General features: G+C 35.6%; 1 protein-coding gene, 1 long non-coding RNA gene and 1 other non-coding gene across 6 annotated transcripts in view; all 3 read left to right on the top strand.

Moving 5' to 3' along the window:
• The window catches only part of LOC134658797 (irregular chiasm C-roughest protein-like), a 36,444-nt gene extending 35,036 nt beyond the window's left edge, over positions 1-1,408 (top strand). For all 4 annotated transcript variants that reach the window (XM_063514451.1, XM_063514453.1, XM_063514450.1 and 1 more), the window contains one exon: positions 1,022-1,408. In XM_063514451.1, the coding sequence (XP_063370521.1) occupies positions 1,022-1,059 (38 nt within the window). In that variant the 3' untranslated portion in view covers positions 1,060-1,408. The remainder of the gene's footprint in view (positions 1-1,021) is intronic.
• The window catches only part of LOC134658881 (uncharacterized), a 379,350-nt gene that overhangs the window by 151,046 nt on the left and 203,206 nt on the right, over positions 1-25,098 (top strand). The gene's annotated exons all lie outside the window — the stretch shown is intronic.
• On the top strand, positions 15,981-16,053 carry Trnad-auc (transfer RNA aspartic acid (anticodon AUC)). Its single transcript has one exon. It is a non-coding gene; the product is annotated as a tRNA-Asp (tRNA).

Below are 25,098 nucleotides of genomic sequence, written 5' to 3'. Positions count from 1 at the left end.
AAAAAATAAAAAAACGCGAAAAATTGTCGCGGACGACGTGTAATGAGGCAATGATATTTTTGTTACACTTAGTAAATTTAAAGACCACAATGGACTAGATAGAATCACTTTTAAAGTTTACAATTGACTTTCTTGAAGTGAACCTGACAGACAGCATAGCAATACTCATCTCACTCATCTGTGACTCAGGATGATACTTCATACACAAATTATATTCGTTGTGTGTTGTAATTATCTGAAATTACCTTTAGGGTGGTCCAATAAAGCTTCTATAACTGTTAAAGTTGGCTATCATACATGTTTAATGGTTTAATTATGACGAACGGAGTACATTATCAAATTAATTTAAATCATTTATGCAAAACCGTAGTCCGGTGTTGATGCAATCATATTAATTTGATTATTTTAATTCATTCATTGCTTTTGAGCATCCGCGATCGTGTTTAAATTATTTTGAATTGAATTATTTTCTGGTTAAATAAATTATCATCACGCCCAAAGTACTTTAATTTTTTGTTTATACTAGTGTGTGCAAGTCCATATAAGGCAATAATCATATTACTGACTCGTATTATAATGTATACTAAATAAAATCATTCCATCGCAAACTTCTATTTACATTTTGTAATTAAAAAATACATAATTGGTTCACAAGAGTTAGTGCTAAACGATTATAAAAATATTTGGCAAATTAAAATAATATTATGAATAGATTTTCAGCTGAATCATTGTATATATTTGACATAATTTTTGCACAACTGCTTACTAATTATTTAATTCTGTTTATCATCACATCAGTGATACATAACTGTAACGTGCCTGCTAAACTTTTATTATATTTACTATATTTATTTATTTATTTTATTTTATTTTATATTGTTATTGTACTTATTGTTATTGTTAAAAACATAAACAGATCAAAGACCATTTTTTGTAAGCATTAATTGTAGTTGATAATACTGGTATTGTTAGTGTAATTTTTATATCACCTATCGTATGTATATTATTAATTATTTTGCAGGTAATGGCAACCAACCGGCGCAGGGTACACATGTATAGCAAATGCATGAAACACGCCTAGTGTAAAAACAATGCTGTGAACTATACAGTGACTTCAAAGCGTGGCTTTTGGTACCCCGCCCCCCGCTCGGACTAAGGGCGACAGTGGGGACTTAGAGGGGAGTGTGCCGTGCATATTCATTGTAAATGTGTTCCTAAAATAGACTTAAAATGTATGACTGAATGTAAATAATTATAGATATATAAAACAAGTTAAATGTACTTTAAAGTGAAACTTGGATTTAATTCATTTATTCTGATGCAGCTCTTAAAAATTTGCAATGAAATTTTATTGTTGTGGGTATTTCATTGTTCAATGTATAAGAACTAAGAATAATGTTTGTACTTGGATTTCATGGCAAATTAATAAATTGTTTTTTAGGTAATATGGAGCATGTAAATTAAATTTTTATTCTGCTTTAGCCAGAATCGATTGTATTTAGATTTTCTTTGTGCCGTATAGTAGGTAAAATATTTTTCAATGTTTTAAACATGTTGCATTTGTAATTTAAAAGCATGTAAATATTATAGTTAAAATAGATTACCCAGATATGTACAGATTTTAATTCGATTTCAAAAAACTTCGTACCACCAATTGTATTTATAAAAATGGCCCCAAAACATTTAAATATTTATAATGAATATTGTACTATAAATAACGCTGTTGCTCAAATAACTAAATCGATGTAAGATTCCAATTTTATTCCATTATTATTATATTTATAAAATATATAATTGTATAATAATTCTAGAAATAAAACAGACTGAGAATGTTTTGTCAAAATTTTTGATATGAAAACTTCTTGAATTTTAAATTTAATATTTTATCAGCAGGCCGAAGGATATTATAATTTAAGTAGATAAATCAATTTATAGGAAATAAATGATGAAACTATTAAAGGAAGTTCATCTTTTCTGTGATAAAAAAAAATGTGTCAGATAGGTACCAATTCGAGTTTTTAATTTGATTATATTAAAATTTTCCGAAATATACATTAAAAAAAAAACATTGTATTTACTGTCTTCTTTGTTGTCGATTTACACATGGGAAAATTTCGGCAACTTCTCATATTTTTGTATAAAAATCGAAGTTTTTCACTTACAAAATGAACATTTTCTTTGATTCTGCGAAATTTTCGTGAATTTTCTGAGATCTTTTCCAACTTTTTGGAAACTTTCCACAACTTGCACATCTGTAATTGTATTCAAATTTCAGACAATTGTTATTATAATAAAAAAAAAATTATAAAAATAATGCATGCCAGTGTTTTGTTATTGCATGCGTAATTGATTTGCCATTATTTCCGTATATTGAATAAACCTTTAACTGAAAATGATTTTTATTTACTTAACTCATAAATAGTATACCTAAATACAATCTCAACATAGTACTTAAGTCAACATAAGGTAAATTTAGGAATGAACATGCGTAATGCTGTTATAAGATAAGATAAGATAAAATATTTTTATTCGTGACGATCACAAAACATGTACGGACATGTACAGACAACAACAACAGCAAGAAAAGAAGAAATCAATAAGTGTGCATCACGAAATGGACCCAACTCAGCATAATTCTAGCTATAAAACCAGCGCTGGTCTTCCGGAGGAGGAGGTAACTGTAGGGTTATAAGTTTTCATCACTTTAACTTTCTTCGAAACATGAAAATGTTTGGGCTATTTCCATATAAGTCGTCAAAATAAAAAATGTTTTATCTTTTTATACAATGGTCTAAGTCCGTTTTTTACATAAGTATATTTAAAGTGTGTAAGAACTGCTGTTGGTAGTTAAAATAACTCCATTATTTCTTAGTAGTCGAAAACAATCTTGGCGTTTTCACGTACTTCGTGAAACGCATACGAAATATACAAGCATTAAGCTAGCACTGAAAAACTGCGTAATTTAGTATAACAGTAAAATAAATTGGATACAGATACAGAGATCAATACACATGTTCCATAAAAAAAAATAAACTGGCACTGCTAAAAGAAATACAAAATTTCCTCACAACTCAATGACTCTTAATATCGCTCTTAAGTTAAATTAAGAGTAAAGTCGAGTAATAAAGTATATACCACATAGGTACCTATACTTTATCATTAAACTTTAAATGCAGCAATTTTTTACTACGAGTTGTTAGAAGTCACAGATTTTCTTTCATTCGTATCCAGTTTTAAATTATTTTGCAGACTGCAGGGAAAACCTTAATGGTTCAAGCCATAATGACCATTCCGCGGATGGCGTAAGAACTTCGACTTATTGTGTATGGTATTGGTAGACTGGTGTCCACAGTAAAAGTATAGTCACTGCATTGAGTCACATGAACCTGCCGCAAAAGTTGCTCCCATACAATCGAGGGGGTTATTCCCACTAGTTACCACCAAGTTGTTACCAGTGGTAACTACTGGGAATTTTTTCCCACCTTTTACCACTGGTAACTACTGGGAAAAATAATTACCGATACGAAGCTACGCTCTCATTTTAAAACGAAATGCTAAAATTATACGATACTTGGCATAAACATTCACGGCAATCTTTTACAGGCCAGTTCGAACCCACACTGACGTCAAAATGATATTTAAATCAAGCTATGTACAAGGCAATTCGATTTACACTTATATCAGATTGACATCTAACTGATGTCATTCAAATTTCGTGCCTTCGCTCGTACTTGTTTGTACATGTATTGGCACAGGCAACACGCACAATAAATAAATAATACTTATGATTCAATCAAATGGATGCTGATAAGCAATAATGTGTCAACCCACAAAAACTTAAAAAATGAGATTTTAATGCCATATTGTAGCTGGTCCGCTCGACTTCATTTTGCAAAAATGACCTTAGTGATTTGAAATTTATAAATATTCCAAAAGAAGGAAAAAAGGTTAACTTATCAATTAATATAAGCAAAACTAAACACATACAATTTCTTTCTCGTAGAGGGAAGGCTAAAATACTAGACATTAATTTTAAGGGGGACCCTGTTGATCAAGACAAAAGTGTTAAATTCTTGGGAATCCATTTAGATGAATTAGGCGATTTTAAAACTCATGTAGAACAGGTTTGTAAGAAATTAAATAAATTCATTTTCCCACTACGAAGACTACGTGAAACTGTATCGCGAGAGGCGGCACTTGTAGCATACCATGGGTACATTATGTCTATTCTTCGTTATGGTTTGATCATATGGGGAAACTCCACAGAAATGACAAAAGCATTTGTCAAACAAAAGAAATGTGTAAGAGCAATATTTTCACTAAAGCCTCTTGACTCGTGTAAACCGGTCTTTAAGCGCTGCAAACTTCTGACTCTACCCTCTCTATATATTTATGAGATTGCCGTATTTGTCCATACAAACAAGCAATACTTTAATGAAAATTTTGATGTTATAACATACAATAATCGGATGTCAAGGCAAAAAAACCTATTGAATGTACCTAAAGCACGCCTCAAACAAACAACTCGCACGCCTTATTTTATGTGTGTTAAAATATTTAATATAATTCCTTTGGATGTAAAAAATCTTCCTTTAACGCAATTCAAGAAAAAATTGCATATGTGGCTTTGTGATTTATGTATTTACTCTATAACCGAGTTTTTAAATGCTAAGTTTAGTAATAAGGAGCTAGTTATAGTTTAATGTAAGCATTTACATTTATTTTAGTAATAAGGCATCTTTATTTTGTGTGACTTCCAGCAAAGAAATCTAGGTATTATATTTGCATGCTCAATTAAGTAGAGTATGGTGGACCATATAACTAATATTGTAACAACTTATTGTAACCCATATTCCGCAAATAAACAATCATTCAATCATTCAACACAAATCCGTTAACATGTGTTATCTGTTTTGCATTAATGCGTTTAGTGCCTTAACTTATTGCAGTAATGGCCAGAACGCGTAATAAAATGTCAATAATGTCTTAAGAGAGGTTAACTCATTATTGCGGAAAACACATTCCATTAGTTTTGTTTTACCAGAATCGCTATGAAGGTAAATGTTGCTAAAAATGGTGTTTATAATAAGTAATTTTACGAATTTAGTGCACAAATATGTTAATTTCTGCGGTTTTAAAGAGATAATTACTAATGCTGATCGAAATAAGGTATTTATAAAGCGTAATCACATTAGTTTTTAAGGGTTTTATTTTTGAGGAAAGTTTACCTAATTAAACTAAATAAAACGGCTAAGTGCTGTAGTTTTTCTAAGCAATTCATTTTAAATGCCAAATTCAACAATTTGAGTGTATGTGCATTCGTAAAATAATGTTATTTTTATAATTATAATGATTTTAAATAACTTGTTACACTTGAATCATTCTTGCAAATCGAAAAAAATATCATATCAATGCATTATGAGGCTTGGTTGATTAATGCAAAACAAAATTTATAGAATGTTGGTATTTAACCACAACAAGTTATGTGCTATAACATGTTGATTATAAGTTCAAAGGCAGTTTTACACAATTAGCAAAACTGTGTTAAGTATAATGACACGTTCTTGAGAAAGTTTGACGTTATGATGCAATTCGCAATAAACAAAAAGGGGATTATTGCGACAAATTTAAATTTATTAGGAAAATTATAAGTATAAATCACTAGTATTAATCGTATTTAAACTGACAAATACAACACTTTAATCAAAATCTTTAATTTTTAGAACAAACACTCAAAAACCGCGAAAAAATCTTTAGACGCCATTTTCTCAAAATGGTGCTTATGTCGGTAAACACATTATTGCTTATGAGCATCCAAATATCGTATCGAAATTAGCATGTCAGTTGCTAGGCCGTTAGGAGTGTCGCGATACGATTGAATTAGAATAATTCGCGACATTCCCAACGTCCAAGAAATTACCTAAAGTGGAGTCCAGACGAGACAATTTTTCGCCAATCTGATTAAATTGTCCGATCGAATCAGGACGTGCAGACGTAAACGCCAATTTGGCTCGCCGAATTCAACCGCCGATTATGACCGATATTACCGATAAAATGGGGTGGGGACGCAAGAATACTAATCTGTGACGCTAGTATTTTCGTTTTGGAGTATTTTTTTAGAGGGCTCAAATAAAATATCACCATACATCTTAAATTGGTGATTTAATTGGAGATTGACGCCAATTTCATTTGTGATCAAACCGGTCGATTTGATCATCCCGTCTGGACACCGCTCGATAGATCGCGATACATCCCACGGCCAAGAAATTAAGAGACTAGATAATTTTCGACATATTTTGCTACATCTACTTACAAGTAATTTTGCCAATACCTAGAAACCAAGATACTGCCTATTTTCACTACGCCACAGAAGAACTGCGGGGTAAAAACAAGAAAATGTGTTTTTGATGACTACCACTAACGATTGCGATAATTATACAAACCGGCTCACTCCAAAACGTCCTATCCACCATTCAGATCCTATACACTTCCATCCTTTTAACTGAAATACAATTTCATCCTTTAAAGAACAATGTAGTAACTACATATGAGTGTCTTAGTCACTTAGTACATTTTGCTTATGACAAGGAGTAGTCTATTATGTATATTGCTTACTGAGCTGAAGCAAGTGCGTACTATACAATCCCAGTATAGTCTGATCCCTCGATACGAATAGTTGTTATATACTTGAAGGTTATCTTATATTGATTACTAAGGATAGGAAAATTGCATTCAGAAGAATCAGAAGTCATTTTGGATTGTTTGTCAGGTTAATACATTTTAAAATGGACGATTAGGGTTAAGCAATCTATTGGAGGTTGTGTTTAAACTGTTTTTTTTATAGGTACAAAGTGATAGATACAAACATATAATTATGGCTTTCCATTAGAAAAGGGTATTTATGGACATGGAGCATAAGGATCCTTCTCTCATGGAACGACTCATATTAATGGCAACTACTATTATTATGACTACATACTTTCAATGTGTCCCTGAAGAGGTTTTCAAATTCTTAGTGTACAGGAGGCGTATTCTGATTGTAATAGCAAGTTATGAATTTGATCTGTATTTCTTATTTTCCTAGCCTTATCTTTCTTGATAATGTAGATTCAATGTTTTGTCACCGGGTGAACTACCATCATTACTTTTCACGTCATGAGCTAACATTACATATAGGTAATTTACCGACAGAGAAACACAAAATGATCCATACGCCCTTCTAATAAGACCTAACAACATTATTATCATATAAAGTGATACCCAGTTGTCATGGGCAGTTATAACCACAGAGTTGAAAGGAAGGCAGAGGTACCTACTTAAGTTGCGGAAAGATAGAAAATAGTTGAAAAATTACAAATACCCATGGTGGCTTACATCATAAATAAATAAATATTATAGGACATTCTTACACAGATTGACTAAGTCCCACAGTAAGCTCAAGAAGGCTTGTGTTGTGGGTACTCCGACAACGATATATATAATATAAAAATACATAAATACATAGAAAACACCCAAGACTCAGGAACAAATATCTGTGCTCATCACACAAATAAATGCTCTTACAGGGATTCGAACACAGGACCGCGGCTTCACGGGCAGAGTCACTACCCACTACACCACCCACCAGTCGTCAAAGACACAGAACAAAGAAACAGAACATAACTTATTTTAATAATAAGAAGAGAGGAGAGGGCGATTCGAACTCGAAGTAATTTGAAATTTTCTGAGCAGAGAAACTCGGGTGTAGCCTACCTCTGTCAGTCTGTTAACTCTGTAGTAACGACCGCAAATATTCCTGAGGTTTGAAGAGTTCAATTGCTTATACTTATTATATTGCTGTAACTTGAGACATGACATTCCTACTGACCATTTGTATGAAATGGAATGTCGGTTGAATCATGCTAAACACGTTTCTCCGGGTTGCCTATATGACACAAGTTTGTTACAATTAAATATTAAAAAAAATATATTTTTTAAATCAAAAACTTCATTTTTGACACAAACTTTTATCGCCGACTGTACTTTTCTTTCAACAGGCAACTTCGAGACAATTCTAACAAACCCAAATACAATCATAGTGCGACATGAAATAGTAGAAATTAAATAAAATGGAACAAAAACAAAATGCTTACGAAACTGTTGCCATGTTTAACCCTTAAATGCATAGTGTTGCCAAATGTCTAAAGCATTAGACAGCTCACAGATTAATGGTTAAACAAATTCTATTTGTTCCTGTATATTATTTCAATAGTAAAACTAATAAACTTTCCGAATTATTACATAAATTTACGCAGTATTTTAATTTATAAACATTACATTTGTTTATAGACGAAATGATAAAAGTTGATGATTTTTAGTATGTGATTTTGGGCAGATTTTTCGGGGTTTGTACTTATTTTATATTTACAAACTTTATCATAGGTATATCACAAATAGTGTACCTTTCTAATGGTAGTAAAAAAAATCATATATCTATTACTGAAAATTACATATTTACATAAATATGATTTAGCTAATTCAACTTCTAACACTGATTTCGCAGTGAAAATCGAAGTTATATTTTTTTTACTATTTTTCCTAGAATCAGCAAACAATTATGTGATAGGTACGTATATTAATTTCGGGCAAAAAGAAAAAGTCATGCATTTTACGTCAAAAATGTAACAGTTACGCAGGAAGTAGCGCCCTCAATAATTTTCTACAATAGGCTACATGACTAATTTTTTTTTATGGTATCAATCGATCGGGTTTGTTTTTAGGTTCAAATGTCTATATGGGACCCATTGCATTAAAGTAACACAAAAGTCAGAAATTGTAGTCAAAGTCCGACAGTCGCACTTCACTCGCGAAACGCCCTATACAAAACGGCCAGAGGCCGTGACGTCATCGCCCATCTTGTAGTATGGACAAAACAAGAAAATTGCGTTTTCGTCGGTGAAATATTGCGTTTATGTATATAGTTGCTATACAATATTTTTTTGGATGAAATGTAAGGAATCGAATGGTACCCTTACTTTTATCATTTTTGGAAGTTAAAAAAAACTTAAATTTTGAAACGTTCAGGTCCTGTATTTTTGTAATTTTTCAATATTTTATTTTAATATCCACATTATTGTGATAAATTGCTCGTTTGCTGTCTATTTTACTAGATTTTGTTATAAAATTCAACATGTGTCATCATCCCTATTTATTGTCGGACTACAGGTTGCGTTGTTTTATCACAGTCTTTATGGTTACCTCATGTGGCTATCATCAGGTTAGCTCGATGGTCCCTTCGGGGACTGACTGGCTGACTGACATATTTGGAACGACCGACATCTTAAATTCAAATTCGTCATGTAAATACAATACAAAACATGGACAAAAAACACGACCACAAGAGACCGTTCAGGTACCATAAGTTAATTGACACCCAACTTAAACTAAGTAGGTACAGTCAGAAGCAGAGGTTGCTAAGCGGGCGAGGTGTTCAGAATTACCTTGACACGCTCTTATTCTCTTAACAATTAAGTCGCGTCAAGATCATTTTGAACACCTGGCCCGCTTAGCAGCTTCTGCTGCTGACTGTATGTGCAGGTACACCTCAATCGATTAACAGGAACTGGGTCTAATTTCATCATCATCATAATATCAGCCTTTTCGACGCCCTCTGCTGAGCATAGGCCTCTCTTCGAGTACGCCACTTATCGAGCCAATCTCATGGTCTAATTTAGCTGACAAGATGTGATGTGTGTGCGATGTGAAAAGCTTGTGAAATACTTTGAATTCAAGCCAGTTGCCCGTTTCTCAAAAGTGTAACTTGTAATACAAGCGGATGTCATTTTTTGACAGATTTTGTTATAAAGGAACTTCCACTTGTATTACAAGTTACAAGCTTTTAAGAAACGGGCTCCGGTAGAAAACTGTCAGCTTTATGAAATATAAAGGCTGTCTTATATTGAAAACCGCAATAGAAACTGTAGTTTTACTCTCTATTATTTGTGACTCCTTGCAGGCTTATTCGTGTGTGGGGAGTGCTAGAAATGCCACAGCTTAAAGGGAACAGAATGTTCAAAAAAACCGGCCAAGTGCGGTCGGACTCGCGCACAGAGGGTTCCGCACCATCAACAAAAAACAAGCAAAAAAAACGGTCACCTATCCAAGTACTGACCCCGCCCGACCTTGCTTAACTTCGATCAAAAATCACGTTTGCTGTATGGGAGCCCCACTTAAATCTTTATTTTATTCTGTTTTTAGTATTTGTTGTTATAGCGGCAACAGAAATACACCATCTGTGAAAATTTCAACTGTCTATCACGGTTCGTGAGATACAGCCTGGTGACAGACGGACGGACGGACGGACGGACGGACGGACAGCGGAGTCTTAGTAATAGGGTCCCGTTTTTACCCTTATGGATACGGAACCCTAATTAACTCACATTTATAGACGGGTCTAACGCGAACGGGTCACGTTAGACCCGTCTATAAATGTGTGTTAATATGTGTTCAAAACGCGAAAGTTTTAAATATTTTAATGTTCAAAATAGCAAAAGAAGAAATTATAAGTATGATTTAATAATCAGATCAAATAAGAATCTAGTTTTAGTAGGTAGTTTTATAGATAAACTTATAGGTACTAATTATCCGAGATGGTCAAAATAAACGTTCGAGTACTTAAAGCATTATAAATTAGGCAATGCGTTTGGTTGGAAAATGTTAAAAACCAAGTCAAGTGGGTGTTGGACTGTGCATAATGGAGGGTTCCTTCATATAATGCAAAAAACCCATACAAGCAAAGAGCGTACTCGTTAAATATATTTTACAGTTTTCAAGTCAATTGTCTCATGCATTCAATGCAAGCTGAATCTAACCGGAATCCAGGCAGTTACAGATGTAGTGCATTATTGTTTTCCATCGTGTTTTCACGGAAATGTACGAACGTGTCTTGTTTATCAGTCAGTCTCGGTACAAAAAGTACTGAGGTTGACTGAAGTAGCATGACAAATACGAAGGTTTCCGAGAAAATACGATGGGAAGCAATTATGCAATACCAGATCTGATTTTAATTTTTAACTAGCAGACATGTCTGCGAACGATGCTATTTAGCTTAGAATAAATTTAAAAGTGGAAAAATTCGTTTCTTGGGTAAGACTTGAACTCACGGCGTCTGGATGGATACTCCAGCGCTCTGGCATCTGAGCCACCAAGACTAGCCAGCAAATCTTTCCACCATATAGGTCAAGGAGACCCGAGCGACATCTACCGTAAGAGCTTTACACTAAACCTACACCTAGTATTATATTTTATAGACTTAGCTGTAAAGGTTTACAGCTAAGTCTATAAAATATAATACTAGGTGTAGGTTTAGTGTAAAGCTCTTACGGTAGATGTAGGTACGGTACGGTTACGGTAGAGGTAGAGTAGGTACTCTATGCCACCGCAAACTGGGTGCAACGCTCTCCTAAGACCCTCCGTGTATTCTCAACTTTATTGTCACCGTCGAATATCGACGCCTCACTTCCACAAACTTTCAGGTATACCCTTCAAACTTCCAAGCATTCTCAACCTTACTCCTCTAAGATAGAGATACTTTTTGATGATCAGAGTTATGGCTGATAAGAGGTTTTGAAAGGTATGTGGAAATTGTGTGTTTCTATTTTATTAGGAGAAAATGGTAGAGACGTTTTGCTAGTTGCTTCAAACGTCTTAATGTGAACTGTGGCACATGACATGTATTATATAAAATAAAATAAATATTATAGGACATTTTACACAAATTGACTAAGCCCCACGGTAAGCTCAAGAAGGCTTGTGTTGTGGGTACTCGGACAACGAGATATATAATATACAAATACTTAAATATATAAAAAACAACCATGACTCAAGAACAAATATCTGTGCTTATCACATAAATAAATGCCCTTACCGGGATTTGAACCCAGGAGCGCGGCTTCACAGGCAGGGTCACTACCCCTAGGCCAGACCGGTCGTCAAAACATAACACATGTTATATAGCTTGAAACTGTATTATTTTGTACTCTTATCCAACTGAGCTACCGATGCTTATCAGAGGCGTGCGGAACTTTCCATTCCTTCCCTTTTAGGGTTCCGTACCTCAAAAGGAAAAAACGGAATCCTTATAGGATCACTCGTGCGTCTGTCTGTCTGTCCGACCATCCCCCCCCCCCCTTTATCTCCGAAACTACTTACTGTAAGGAACCCTTGGCACGCGCGTCCGAATCGCACTTGGCCGGTTTTAAAATGTTATATTACAGTCATTGTGGGAGCACCATTATACTTGTATCTAGGGTATGAAATTTCCGTAATTTCTGGAAACTTTAATATAAAAATTCCCATGCAAGCTTCCACTTAGAAAGTTCCCGTTGAGATTAAGGATTATTAGGTAGGTGTACTCAATGATCTTAACTTTTGACCACTGTTTGATTTAACATTTGCGTCTATCTCATAGAAATTGAAACTAACTTTATACCTATGTAGAATAAATTAAAAAGGTATGGCAAATAAACGTGCAGAAAAAATACCGAGAACATTTCATGGTAACTTTGCGATTGATAAAACTTTCGCGTTTTGAACATACATATATATTGTTATATTTTAATTTATGTTAATGTAATTTAGTTTAGTTTATATTTAATTTTAATGTAATATTATAATGTAATATGATCCTACGTTGGTCGAAATAAATGAATTATTATTATTATTATTATTATTATTATATATTAACTCACTCTTATTAGACAAATAAATAAATTTAACAAATAGATAAATTTCGCGATAGTCGTCTATAAATGAGAGTATAAGTGACTATGCAATTTATGAAATTTCTCTTTGGCATATTTGATAGTCTAGGATTCTGAATCCTGAATATAGCTCCGAGTTAGTCTCAAAGGAGTTATGGAGATAATTAAATTAATTCAAACAGACGAAACGTACAACGGGGCAGTTTGAATTGTGAATAGTGGAAGTTGTGTTAAATTATTATTTATATTAGAGAGAGGTATAAATAAACTATCAATATAGTATTTTATGCAAGTCTGAACCCCTAGTGTAAATTTCATTCGATGGCGTGACGTGAGTTCGCGTTTGCGTTATGCCTTTTTTGTATGGGATTTTGAACTGCGCGCCAAGCGGCACGTTTTGGAAACTCAAAATCCCAAGCAGAACGTACGTCACGTCACGATCACGTCATCGAATGAAATTTACACTAGGGTTTACAGAGCGAAATGAACGCGCGAATAACAGCTTACTGATTTGATTACATTACATACAAACCTACATACATACATATATACCTACATATAATCACGCCTATTTCCCGGAGGGGTAGGCAGAGACCACGGATTTCCACTTGCTACGATCCTGACATACCTCTTTCGCTTCCGTTACTTTCATAACATTCCTCATACACGCTCGCCGGTTGAGGGTGCCCTTGACCTGGCCTTTCTTCAGTATTTCCCCGATCTGATCAGAGAAAGTCCGCCGAGGTCTGCCTCTTCCAACTCCCTCTTCTACTTCTCCCTTATACACTCTCTTTGTCAACCTTCTTTCACTCATTCTTATCATTATGACTCAAATATCGGTTTGATGTCACGTGCACGTACGAATTGGCCTGTTGAGCTCGGCACGGAGTGTCCAAAGCTTGAGAAATAAACACATCGGGACACAATTATACATTATACAGTGTGTCCGCATGGCCGGTTTATGTCCACTCGGGTTCGGGTTTTATAGACGGGGGAGTGTGTTCCACTTGTCACTTTGCAATATTTATGTGACACACTAACTGGGTCATTATTAGAGACGGACCAAGCTATAGTTGGTCAAACCAATTTGTCAGTCAGTAAGAAACAGGAAAATTATACCCACCCTTTTCTTTTGGGTACTAGTATAAAGATAGTATGATTCTCTCTGTCTATGTTTGAAATGAGATGGTCCTTTGACAAACTATAACTTTGCATGACATTTGCTGATAGTGTGGTAAAATTGTATACATGTTTATGATACCTACTGGCCAGGTATGTATTAACTAAGTATAAGTATATAAGTAAACTTATACTTGTGTTTGTTTGAATAAAAAATAAAGAATAAAACTGACACACTTTATCAGTAAATGCACTGCTATGTGGATGTGTGGTCTCAATGCCAAATTTCTGGCAAAAATGTGTCTTTTATAATGACACTTTCTCACTTAGTTCTATTTGAATCGGTGCAAAGTTGGCTTAGATGGACTCAAAATCTGTGAAACAGACTGCAGACGGAAACATTAATTGAAATAGCGTAAGAGACACGATGAGTAAATATTAACCTCCGAGTCCCAGCGGCCCTTATAAAGGCCTTATTCTAAAATTAATTATAACAACATATATGATGTCTCGATTCTCATTGAAGAAGAGTCAACATTAAAATGCCTGATAATTTTGAACTGTGCATTTCTCCAGAAAGTTCCTGCCACGCACAGCTTAACTGTGGAATGAATTTACCCGTGCCAACCGGGGTGATACGGCCTCCAAACCTTCAAGAAAAGAGCGTATTCGCGTCTTAAAGGCCGGCAACGCCTTGACAACCCTTCTGGTGTTGCAGGTATCCATGGGCAATGGTAATTGCTTACGATCAGGCGATTCATCGGCTCATTTGCCTCCTATATCATAGACATCTGTTAATAAATAAAGGAAGGATAAAGAATGAAGGATAAATATACAGCGCGGGAATGATGCCTGCGCGATGGGCACCTTGCCGAGGGGCCTAGGCTTAGAATTTTTTTAGGTTTTAGGATTTTTTTTTTGTTAGGTTTAGTTTTAGTTATTTTATTTTATAAGGTACTTAAGTATTAAATTTTTATTAATTACGTTAAATAAACACTTCATTTATGTAAAATAAATTTTCGTTATTTGATTTGGTTCAAGGAACAAAGTGGAACCAACCAAAAAGATGTTCCACTGTATCGCATCGCATGAACAAATATTTTGTTTGGAGCACTTTTATGAGCTGTAATACGGTATTACAACCGGCCATTTCCCAATTACAGAACGTCCTAAGTGCCGGGAATTTTGTATTAAAATACGCCTTTTTCTGATAAAATCCTGTTATAGAATATTTGAGGTTCGAATCCCATTGAGTGCGTTTCGTTTCGTCATTAAAATTGAAGTTGAGATTAAATGATTTTTACATTATAAAGGTATTCTATTTCTATCGTCTAAATTTGTATGTTTCCAATTTATCGATAACATTTATGTCAGTCAGTGTCAAACTGTTGGTAGCCACACTGTGCTTATTTTTTGCAATTCACCCATTTAGTCTGCCATACTAATATGATTATACAAACAAACATAAAATTCCACTTACATTTTATATTAATATTATACGAGTGCCGAAACGACCGCATGTCAAACGAGACGGTAATGGAGCCATAACAGACGTAGGTATTATTTTTTATACGACTATTGGTCCTATAAACGTCATATAGTGTATTAAAATGGAATAAGGTATTTAAGATGGTTTATGATGGGGCGAATTTGATGTCAGTGACCCAGAAAATATGTTTTGCTAAACAAACTGTGTAGAGTACAAATTAAATGTAGAGTAAAAAAAGTGTAGGGGACAACAAAAAGAAAACGCCCTATTATACATTATGAATAATATAGTTATTTACATTAACGAAGACATTGCCACTATTTCAGGGTAATTCGAATGTACACTGATATCAGAATGACATCTAACTTAGAATCTTAGAATAAATTTAAAAGTGGAAAAATTACTGTCTTGGGTGAGACTTGAACTCACGGCCTCTGGATCGATACTTCAGCGCTCTGCCATCTGAGCTACCAGACCTCATCCATAGCGCATGGGTAGCGCATCGTATCTGGTGAATTTCCAATATCACTGGCAACTCCGGTAGCCGTTCAAGAAGTGTAACGCTCTTACGGTAGATGTCGTTCGGGTCTCCTTGACCCATATGGTGGAAAAATTTGCTGGCTATGGATGAGGTCTTGGTGGCTCAGATGGCAGAGCGCTGGAGTATCGATCCAGAGGCCGTGAGTTCAAGTCTCACCCAAGACAGTAATTTTTCCACTTTTAAATTTATTCTAAGCTTAAACTTAATAGCATTGATCGCAGACGTTTCTGCTTGTTAAAAATTAAAAATAACTCATAACCATTGAGTTATCGTGTATTTCGCTCGTACTAGTCCGTACATGTATTGGCGCGGACGAGATGCACGATAACTAAGTAAATAACATGATTCAAATATCATTCTCATGTCAGTGTTCGCTCGAATTGGCCTGTTTATATCATTGCAAATGCCAAGCAAAGTTAACGTGGTCCGGCGTTAATCTCTTTAGTTTTTGATGTGAAAACTTCTTTAGCGGCGCTGTGCACTTTTTGTGGTAGGGAAAAAATGTTAAATTCGCGACAGATCACGTGACCGTAAGACGGACACGTGACCTGATCGAAAAACTGTTACATCCTAATGTCATTGAGTTTTTCTTTATTGATTTAAATGCCATCTAGTGAGTTTCGCTCTAACTGGTATTAATATAAGTAATAAATATGCACTAGTCATTGAGTTTTCACTTCTGCCGGCACTCCCTGAGTGCAACCCGTTGTTTTTTTCGCAAACACGGAATGAGTCCCAAAATTCAATTCCGCCGTGCTTATATTCCACACTTTCAATTACAGGCATATCTCCAATCTGGACAGCCGTTTTATTCGGGCGAGAAAATATTTCACTCGCTGGCCCCGCGCCAGACCGCATTGTCTTTCCTCACTACCCTCTCATAGAACAGAACAGACTAGTCACTTTTAAGGCAAAGTAGAAGCTGAGCGCCTACCGCGAACCACGTTCGACGTGTTGCCTCTCTGTCGCACTTGTAAATTGGTACGTAAGTGTGACAGGGAGGTACCACGTCGAACGTGGTTCGCGGTAGGCCCTCAGAGTACTCGGCTTAATTCAGTACATGGCGGGAAGAAGTTGAAAACTGGCGGGAAAAAATGGAAGAAATTGGAACCTTATGTATTTATATTTCAAGTCCTAATTTCTTCAATAAAATATCTCGAGGTATCAACTTCTTCCCGCCTTGTACGGAATTTGCTTCGATAAAAAATTGCATCTCGGTTTTTGTTATATTCGGGTGAGAAAATATTTCACTCGCTTGCCTCTCGCTACACCGCATTGTCTTTCTACACTACGTTTATACAAAGTTAAGTAGCACAGAGCATCCACTATTCAATAATTACGGTGTAACTTAGTTTTAGTTTTTAGTCGCTCAAGCGGCTCAAGTGACATGTTTCGGACCTAGCTCTCCATTTTCAAGCACAAAATAAATATTACTGTAACAAACTCAGTACAATTTAAATCTCATTTACGTTATATATTCAGTTGTAAATTAATCATGCCTAATACATGTCTCCCCTACAATGATATTCCTTTGTATTTTTTTTTATTCGGGCGAGAAAATATTTCACTCGCTGGCCCCTCGCCAGACCGCATTGTCTTTCCTCACTACCCTCACACAGAGCAAAATGGAGTAGTCACTTGACAGTTTACATACTATTTAACGCCATAAAACAAATATTAATAACAGTAAAACACCCCAATTCAATAGAATTTTACAGTCACTTTTGAGGCGAATAAGGTAAGATAAAAATGGGTTAAAAATATTAAAAACTCCATTTCACGGAAACTACAAAATATGGGATTTTTTTTATTACCTACTTGACGATATTTTCTACAATTCTATTGAACTTCATATATGTACGATTTTAATTAATTTCCCCCGATAGAAAAAATCTTATGTTAGCTCTGATTTGGCCGTTTCATTCCGGCGAGAAAATATTTAACTCGCCAGACTGCATTGTCTTTCCACACTACCCTCGTATTGAGCAACAGATAATACACTTTAAATAAGTACCGTTGGGGCTTCTAACCTCCCTGCAGTCCCTGCTGACATCGACTGACTGACTGCCTGGCTGACTGACATGCTTATTTGGACCGACAAACATTTTAAATTCAAGAACTACAGACAAAACATCAGTTAACGACAGACGTCAGTGTGGCTACCACCAGTTTGGCACTGACATGTATAGAAAGTAAATTACGTAGACATTAGCGTATACTTATGTCAGTTTTGACACGGGTACAGGACTCGAACGACCGAATATAACTTTGCTAATTAAAGAGGTATACTCGCTGTTTTCTAAGCTATGTGCACAGACATATATTATAACAGTAGATATAGAAGCTCAGGCAGTAAAGGCCAGGGCCGTAAAATGACCAATGGTTTTATTATAGAATGGCGCAGTAAAACACATAAGTACTGACTACTATGTAATGTACAATCATCAATATTAGCGGGTAAGATTATCACTACAATAGTATATAAAACGAAGTCGCTTCCCGCTGTCTGTCCCTATGTATGCTTAGATCTTTAAAACTACGCAACGGATTTTGATGCGGGATTCTTTAATAGATAGAGTGATTCAAGAGGAAGGTTTTTGTATAATTTTTAACCCGTGCAAAGCCCAGGCGGGTCGCTAGTAATATTAATAAATTAATGTTGTAATAAGCAGAAACGTCTGAAACGAAAGTCAATCTGTGTAAGAATGTCCTAAGATAAATATTGTCTTAGGACATTAATAAATATTAATATTAATTCATATTATATGTAAATAAATAATATTTATTTATTTATTTAATGCTAAGAAATAAAGGAAAAGAGGAAAAAACTTAACAAAGAGATGCTTTACGCGTTGCTGTGATGAAATAGTACATTGTGAAACATGGGGCGTAAGTTAAATATTGCAAACGAGAGTAAGTTAAATCGCGACGGCTTGCCGGAGCGATTTATAGACTCGAGTTTGCAATATTATTACCTAAGCCCCGAGTTACACACAATGTTTTTCATCACACTTGCGATACAAAAATGAAGTATAAATACAAAAAAACCGGCCAAGTGCGAGTCGGACTCGCGCACGGAGGGTTCCGCACCATCAACAAAAAATAGAGCAAAACAAGCAAAAAACGGTCACCCATCCAAGTACTGACCCCGCCCGACGTTGCTTAACTTCGGTCAAAAATCACGTTTGTTGTATGGGAGCCCCACTTAAATCTTTATTTTATTCTGTTTTTAGTATTTGTTGTTATAGCGAGAATAGAAGTACATCATCTGTGAAAATTTCAACTGTCTAGCTATCACGGTTCGTGAGATACAGCCTGGTGACAGACGGACGGACGGACAGACAGACGGACGGACGGACGGATGGACGGACAGCGGAATCTTAGTAATAGGGTCACGTTTTTACCCTTTGGGTACGGAGCCCTAAAAACTGTTAATTATGGTATGTACTATAAACTTCATTACTCCCTAGGGAAAACGCTTTTTCTATTACTCCCTAAGCTAAGACTGCGTGCAATTACACATTTACTGAGCGAGTGTGATGAAAAACAGTTTGTAATGTATGTAATATTCCATAATTACCTTGCAAAGTGCATTCAATTACTCAAATTGTCACGTGACAACGGACAACGGAAACAATTTATTAAAAAATTAAACCCCATTTGGCGTAAGCGGGTAAATTAATTAGTTCCTATTATCGGAAAACTTCATCATATTACTTGGGAAAGTTTGTTTTATTGGTTTCAGATAAAGGGTTAACTTATGTTTTTAACTTTTTAATTCCTGTAAGTCAGAAAAAAAATGTTAATTTCATACATTTTGTATGAAAAAGTGAAGATAGGAGAATTTTATCTTTTTCGTACCAAAAAGGTAAAGTGTCCGTTCGTCTGTCCGTCACAAAGCTGAATATCTCGAAAACTACATAAACTTTCGATTTGTGTAGTAATTCAATTTTAAGTGCCTACAAATACTCCTTTAACCCTTTATAGGGCACACTTAGCTATTTTACGGCTTCATCTTTCATAACATTTTTGGACAAGACTACGTTCGCGTGACCCTTAAAGTGGTACCTACTTCCTACAGGGGGCCTACATTATTAAATAAAAAATAAAATTTCATAGTCCAAAAGCCGATCCGATGAAACTTAAATGAAGAGAGATAATCCACAAACTTGTAGTGTCTATAAAGAAGTATCTTTGACATTGGCATTCAAGTGCAACCTTCTTATTATGGGCGCCCAACGTGGGACCAAAATTTCTAAATCAAGAAACCCAGCGCCACACCCTATATAAAGAAATAACGAGGAGGTTAAAAGACGTTACGGTTAATCGTAGGGCTGGCAGCTTTCTCTTTTAACGTATTAGTATTGCAATGCAGCGAGGAAATGCTGCCAGCGTTTACGGCACCTGTTTTTTTTAACGGTGTGTTGGTACCATGCCACGGCGGGCTTTTTTCTACTAATTAATTTATTTCAAGGTTAATTTTATTTATTATTAGATTTAGCTTTAACTTATATTTTAGTTTTAGTTATATAATAATTGTAACAATTAATTGGGTGAAATAAATCAAGAATTAAACTTCAAAGTCCAAAAGCCGATCTAGAAGCCAAAATGACGAGAGCAGACTACAAAATCGCTACAAGCTTGTAGTGATAAAGCTACAAGATAGGAGCTCTTGAATTATGAATGAACAATGCAAGCGAAGTGCAATGAAGTGCACTAGGCGGACATCAAGCAAGGCTTAGGTTTAGTAACGGAGACTACTTAATGCGGAAAAAGTACAGATTTTTAAGTATTGATGTTACTTACGGTAAGATATTTAGTCATTTTAGTAATTTATTTGCCTTAAGAACTTATTGTCAGGAATTTAAGTACATTTTAGTATTTTTTATAAATTTTGGTAGGAATCCTCACTAAATGGATACTTTTCTGTCAGAAAATAAATCCCCTTCTTTTCTAGTTCTTAATCTGCCTGCTTCCGATCCCATACTTCGCTTTCTTGGTATTAGAAAACACTCCACAAAAGCAAGCAAAACAATGTTATCGGGCATTTTGAATAATTACAAGCTTCATTCAGCAATAAATAAGTTTTTGGCAAATATTTCATTTTTGGTACAAGCTTTTATCGCTGACTGTACTTTTCTTACCACAGACAACTAATACTCATCGAGACAATTCTAAAAACCCCTAACACAATTAGGTTGCGTTGTTTCATCACAGAGTTCCTATGGCCACCTCCTGTCTCCATCATCAGATCAGCTCGATGGTACCATAATTTAATATTGCGTTGTCACCCGATTTACATGTGTATGCAAAATTTCAGCTCAATCGGAAACCGGGAAGTGGATCAAATTTAACTTGCAAGATTCCATTACATAGTTACATACAGGTCGACCTAATAAAAGCTTGTTAATAAATATCATTATTTAGGTAATTAAAAGGGAAAATCTGTACATTTTGGACATTAGGTACACAATTTTCTGAAAACGTTCAATGACCGATACTATAGACCAATTTATGGGATACTTAAATAACTTCCTTTACCATCCCCGACAACCGGAAAATCCAGTAATATGTCTAATAATATAATAAAATATGTCTATCTAATAATATCTATATAAACGTAAAGTATCGACTTTACGTTAATATAATGGTACAGATGGGGAGGCCGATTCTGTTTTGACAATTTGATAAAAAATTTATACGACCCTGTTTTGTATCATCTCACGCGCACCATTAAGCGCGAGCGAGATGCCATATGAGACGACTGCTATTTGCATTTCCCGAGGACCAATCAGCGTTACCGGCTCACGGTACAAGGTCATACCAAAATATGAAAACCATATCAAACCGCGTTGGGCAGAAGGTCCGAACCGTCTGATAGAGACACGCCTTTGGTGTTCAAACACAGAACAGTACAAGTGTCAGACCACACACTGGTGTCTCTCTGGTGAGCCTCGGTGTCTAGTCAACGTTACGGAAAATGGTGTCGCTGTGCAATTGCACCACCGTTTCGTCGAGCAGCCATAGAGTTGACTAGACGACGCTTGGGAGACGCTAGTAGGGGGGGGGGGGGCTAGTAGGGATACTCCACCCTAGGGTCTTTTGAGCGTCGGTGTTGTTCAGTTGCGCTCGCGTTGCGTCGAACACTACTCTTACTATAAACTTGACTAGTCGACGCTTGGGAGTCGGTAGTGTGGGGCCGAAGGTCGACCACTGCGTAAGGCCGAAGGCCCGGAGCAACTTTCACAAGTATCTTAACGAATTGATGAATCAGAATTGGCCCCAATATCTATAGTATTCTTCAGCCCCACAAACAATCTGTAGCCGACGTATAGAAAATAGAAAAACGTGGACAGAATAAATACGTTCTGCAAGAGATAAATTTGAGTAGCTACGGTTTCTTAGAAAATATAAACCATTATTATTTTTGCTTTGTGGCTTTACCGTATTGCCGTATCGATTTAATGTCTATAATAATAAAACGTACTGTCATAGTTTTCATGAGACTCCGCTGTCCGTCTGTCCATCTGTCCGTCTGTTCGTCCGTTTGTATGTCACCAGGCTGTATTTCATGAACCGTGATAGCTAGGCAGTTGAATTTTTCACAGATGATGTATTTCTGTTGCCGCTATAACAACAAATACTAAAGTACGGAACCCTCGGTGGGCGATTCCGACTCGCACTTGTCCGGTTTTTGAGACGTTAATGTCTACATAGACGATGACAGGGTAATAACAGCTCAATATGTCCGTACTATTTCATTATGTGTAAAGGATGACTCACGCAGACCGGGCCGCGGCCGGGCCGGAGCTTCCGACGCTTGATTTTCTATGGAAAGCACCACGTGATCACCGATCAGCCGTCATAGAAAATGACATGTCGGACGCCTCGACCTGGTCTAGCGTGAGTCATCCCTAACCATCCATACGGTACCGTACGGTCTTTAATTATTAACCCGTCATACGGCCTCTTCATTTCCTATGCTACCACTAAGCGAGTCCGAGCTAGGGTTGTCTGTTGCCAAATACAATGAATAAAAAAAACAAGCAACAACGGTTGCACTCCGGGAGTGCTGATAGAAGTGAAAACTCACCTCACTATGTTACCGACGCCCGGTAACACGATACATACGTTTAGCGGAGGTATTCTATTTATTTATTATTATATTATTTTCATTCTCAAATAAGATCACACTTATTCATTGACATGTTTATTTACATACTGCCATGACAACGTCGAATTATTTGAACATAGGTAAAGAGTCTTGAAAAGGAGTCCGCAACATAAATGTCAAATAACATTGAGTTTTTCTTTATTGATTTAAATGTCATCTAAATTATGAGTGGCCACCTTACGCCCCTTACGGTCACGTGATCGCCTTACGCTGACTCGAGTATATCATTTTTTCCCCACCTCAAAAACTGCCCAGCGCCGCTAAAGAAGTTTTCACTTCAAAAAAACTTACTTTTCTTTTAGCACCCCTCTCTCTCTTTACATCTCCGTTTAGCCCTATGGTTGACTGGTACAGAATGCCGTTACGCGTTATTATTATGTCTGCCATTTGTATTTAATTTTTTGTATTTTTTGCAATAAAGTAAAAATCAAGCCTAAATAATATTTTGGAAAAAAAATAGTGGAATTAAAATCTGTATCAGGCACCTTGCAATGTAAGTGAAAATTATTATATGTAATTATTTTTCTTATGAATGTCAAAAACTACCACCTACCACAGGGCTTGTAGCCAACGTGCCAATCGTTAACGCTCCGTACCGTATCGTTGTCATCACTCTCTGTCGCTTTTCCACAGGAATGCGACAGTGACAGTTGCGTTTTGTTCGCTACGGAGCGTTAACAGCACGTTGGCTCCGCACCCTGGTCCTGTTGACCGTCTGTTATTAACATTTAATTAGAGTAAACTATCTTCACTGCCACCCCTAGCTACTCCTGCCATCCCTACCGTTAACCCTTCCATGCATTCGACAGCAGGACATTAAAACTTTACACAACTTTATTTTCAAACAGTATTTAACGGAAAATAATACTTTTAAGTAGGTAGGCAGGGTAGACGAGGCGAATCAGATCACAGGGTGAATCGGATCATCATGAAAAATAGTAGTAGTAGTAAAACACTTTATTGTACAAAAATCAGAACAATACCTACAGGAAAAATAACATTCTTCATTAGTACAAAGGCCATTAGGAAAAATCCGTTGATGATTGGAATATTTCATACGAGTGCTCTAAAATAGCGCTGTACATGTCTTTTATTAGCCTCCGACGCCAGTCATAGGCAATAATTTCAATATCATTTATTTTTTAGTCTGACGGTCTGTTATATGTATTATTATTTGTATCTCCTTTGATTTCACGGGCCTATAATCCCGGTCTTTTGATATAGTCCTGGCGGTTCACGAAAAAACGCTGCAAATGGTGTTAAAGGTATGAAAATCGGTACGATTGATCTATAGGACATCTGAAACAATTTGACCCGAAGCACCAACAAATAAAAAAAAAACGAGGGGAGTTATGACGTCATCTTTTTTTGTATGGAATTAAAAAAAAAATGTTTAGAAACCTATCGTGTGTAGTATTAAACGAAAGGGCTTTCTGAGCCGATTCTAAAAATAATATCACATCATTACATTTCAGTCATTCTTTTTAAATTATAATAAAATTAATTTTCAAAACATACCAAGTTTGGACTTCTCCAGATACAATACCGTTCAATATTTTTTTGTAAAATATACCTCAAATTATAGCTAATATCCTCATATCCTTAGATATGAGGATATTAGCAAATAAGGAGGAATAAAGAAATTTTAAAAATATTATATATTGAATGGTATTGTATCTGAAAAAGCCCAAACTTGGTATGTTTTGAAAATTATTTTTATTATAATTAAAAAAAAAATGACTGAAATGTAATGATGTGATATATTTTTAGAATCGACTCAGAAAGCCCTTTCGTTTAATACCACATACGATATGTTTCTAAACATTTTTTGTTTTAATTCCATACAAAAAAAAGCGTCATAACTCCTCTCGTTTTTTTTTATTTGTTGGTGCTTCGGGTCAAAATGATTCAAATGGCCTAAAGATCTATCGTACCGATTTTCATACCTTTAACACCATTTGCAGCATTTTACTGATTTTCGCCGTGTACCGCCAGTGCTAATAGGCTTGCGTGGGGACACAGAATATGTATTATT

Source organism: Cydia amplana, chromosome 23 (genome assembly GCF_948474715.1).
Source record: "Cydia amplana chromosome 23, ilCydAmpl1.1, whole genome shotgun sequence".
In the NCBI taxonomy this organism is placed as follows: domain Eukaryota; kingdom Metazoa; phylum Arthropoda; class Insecta; order Lepidoptera; family Tortricidae; genus Cydia; species Cydia amplana.
This window is presented reverse-complemented; position numbering and strand designations above follow the sequence as displayed.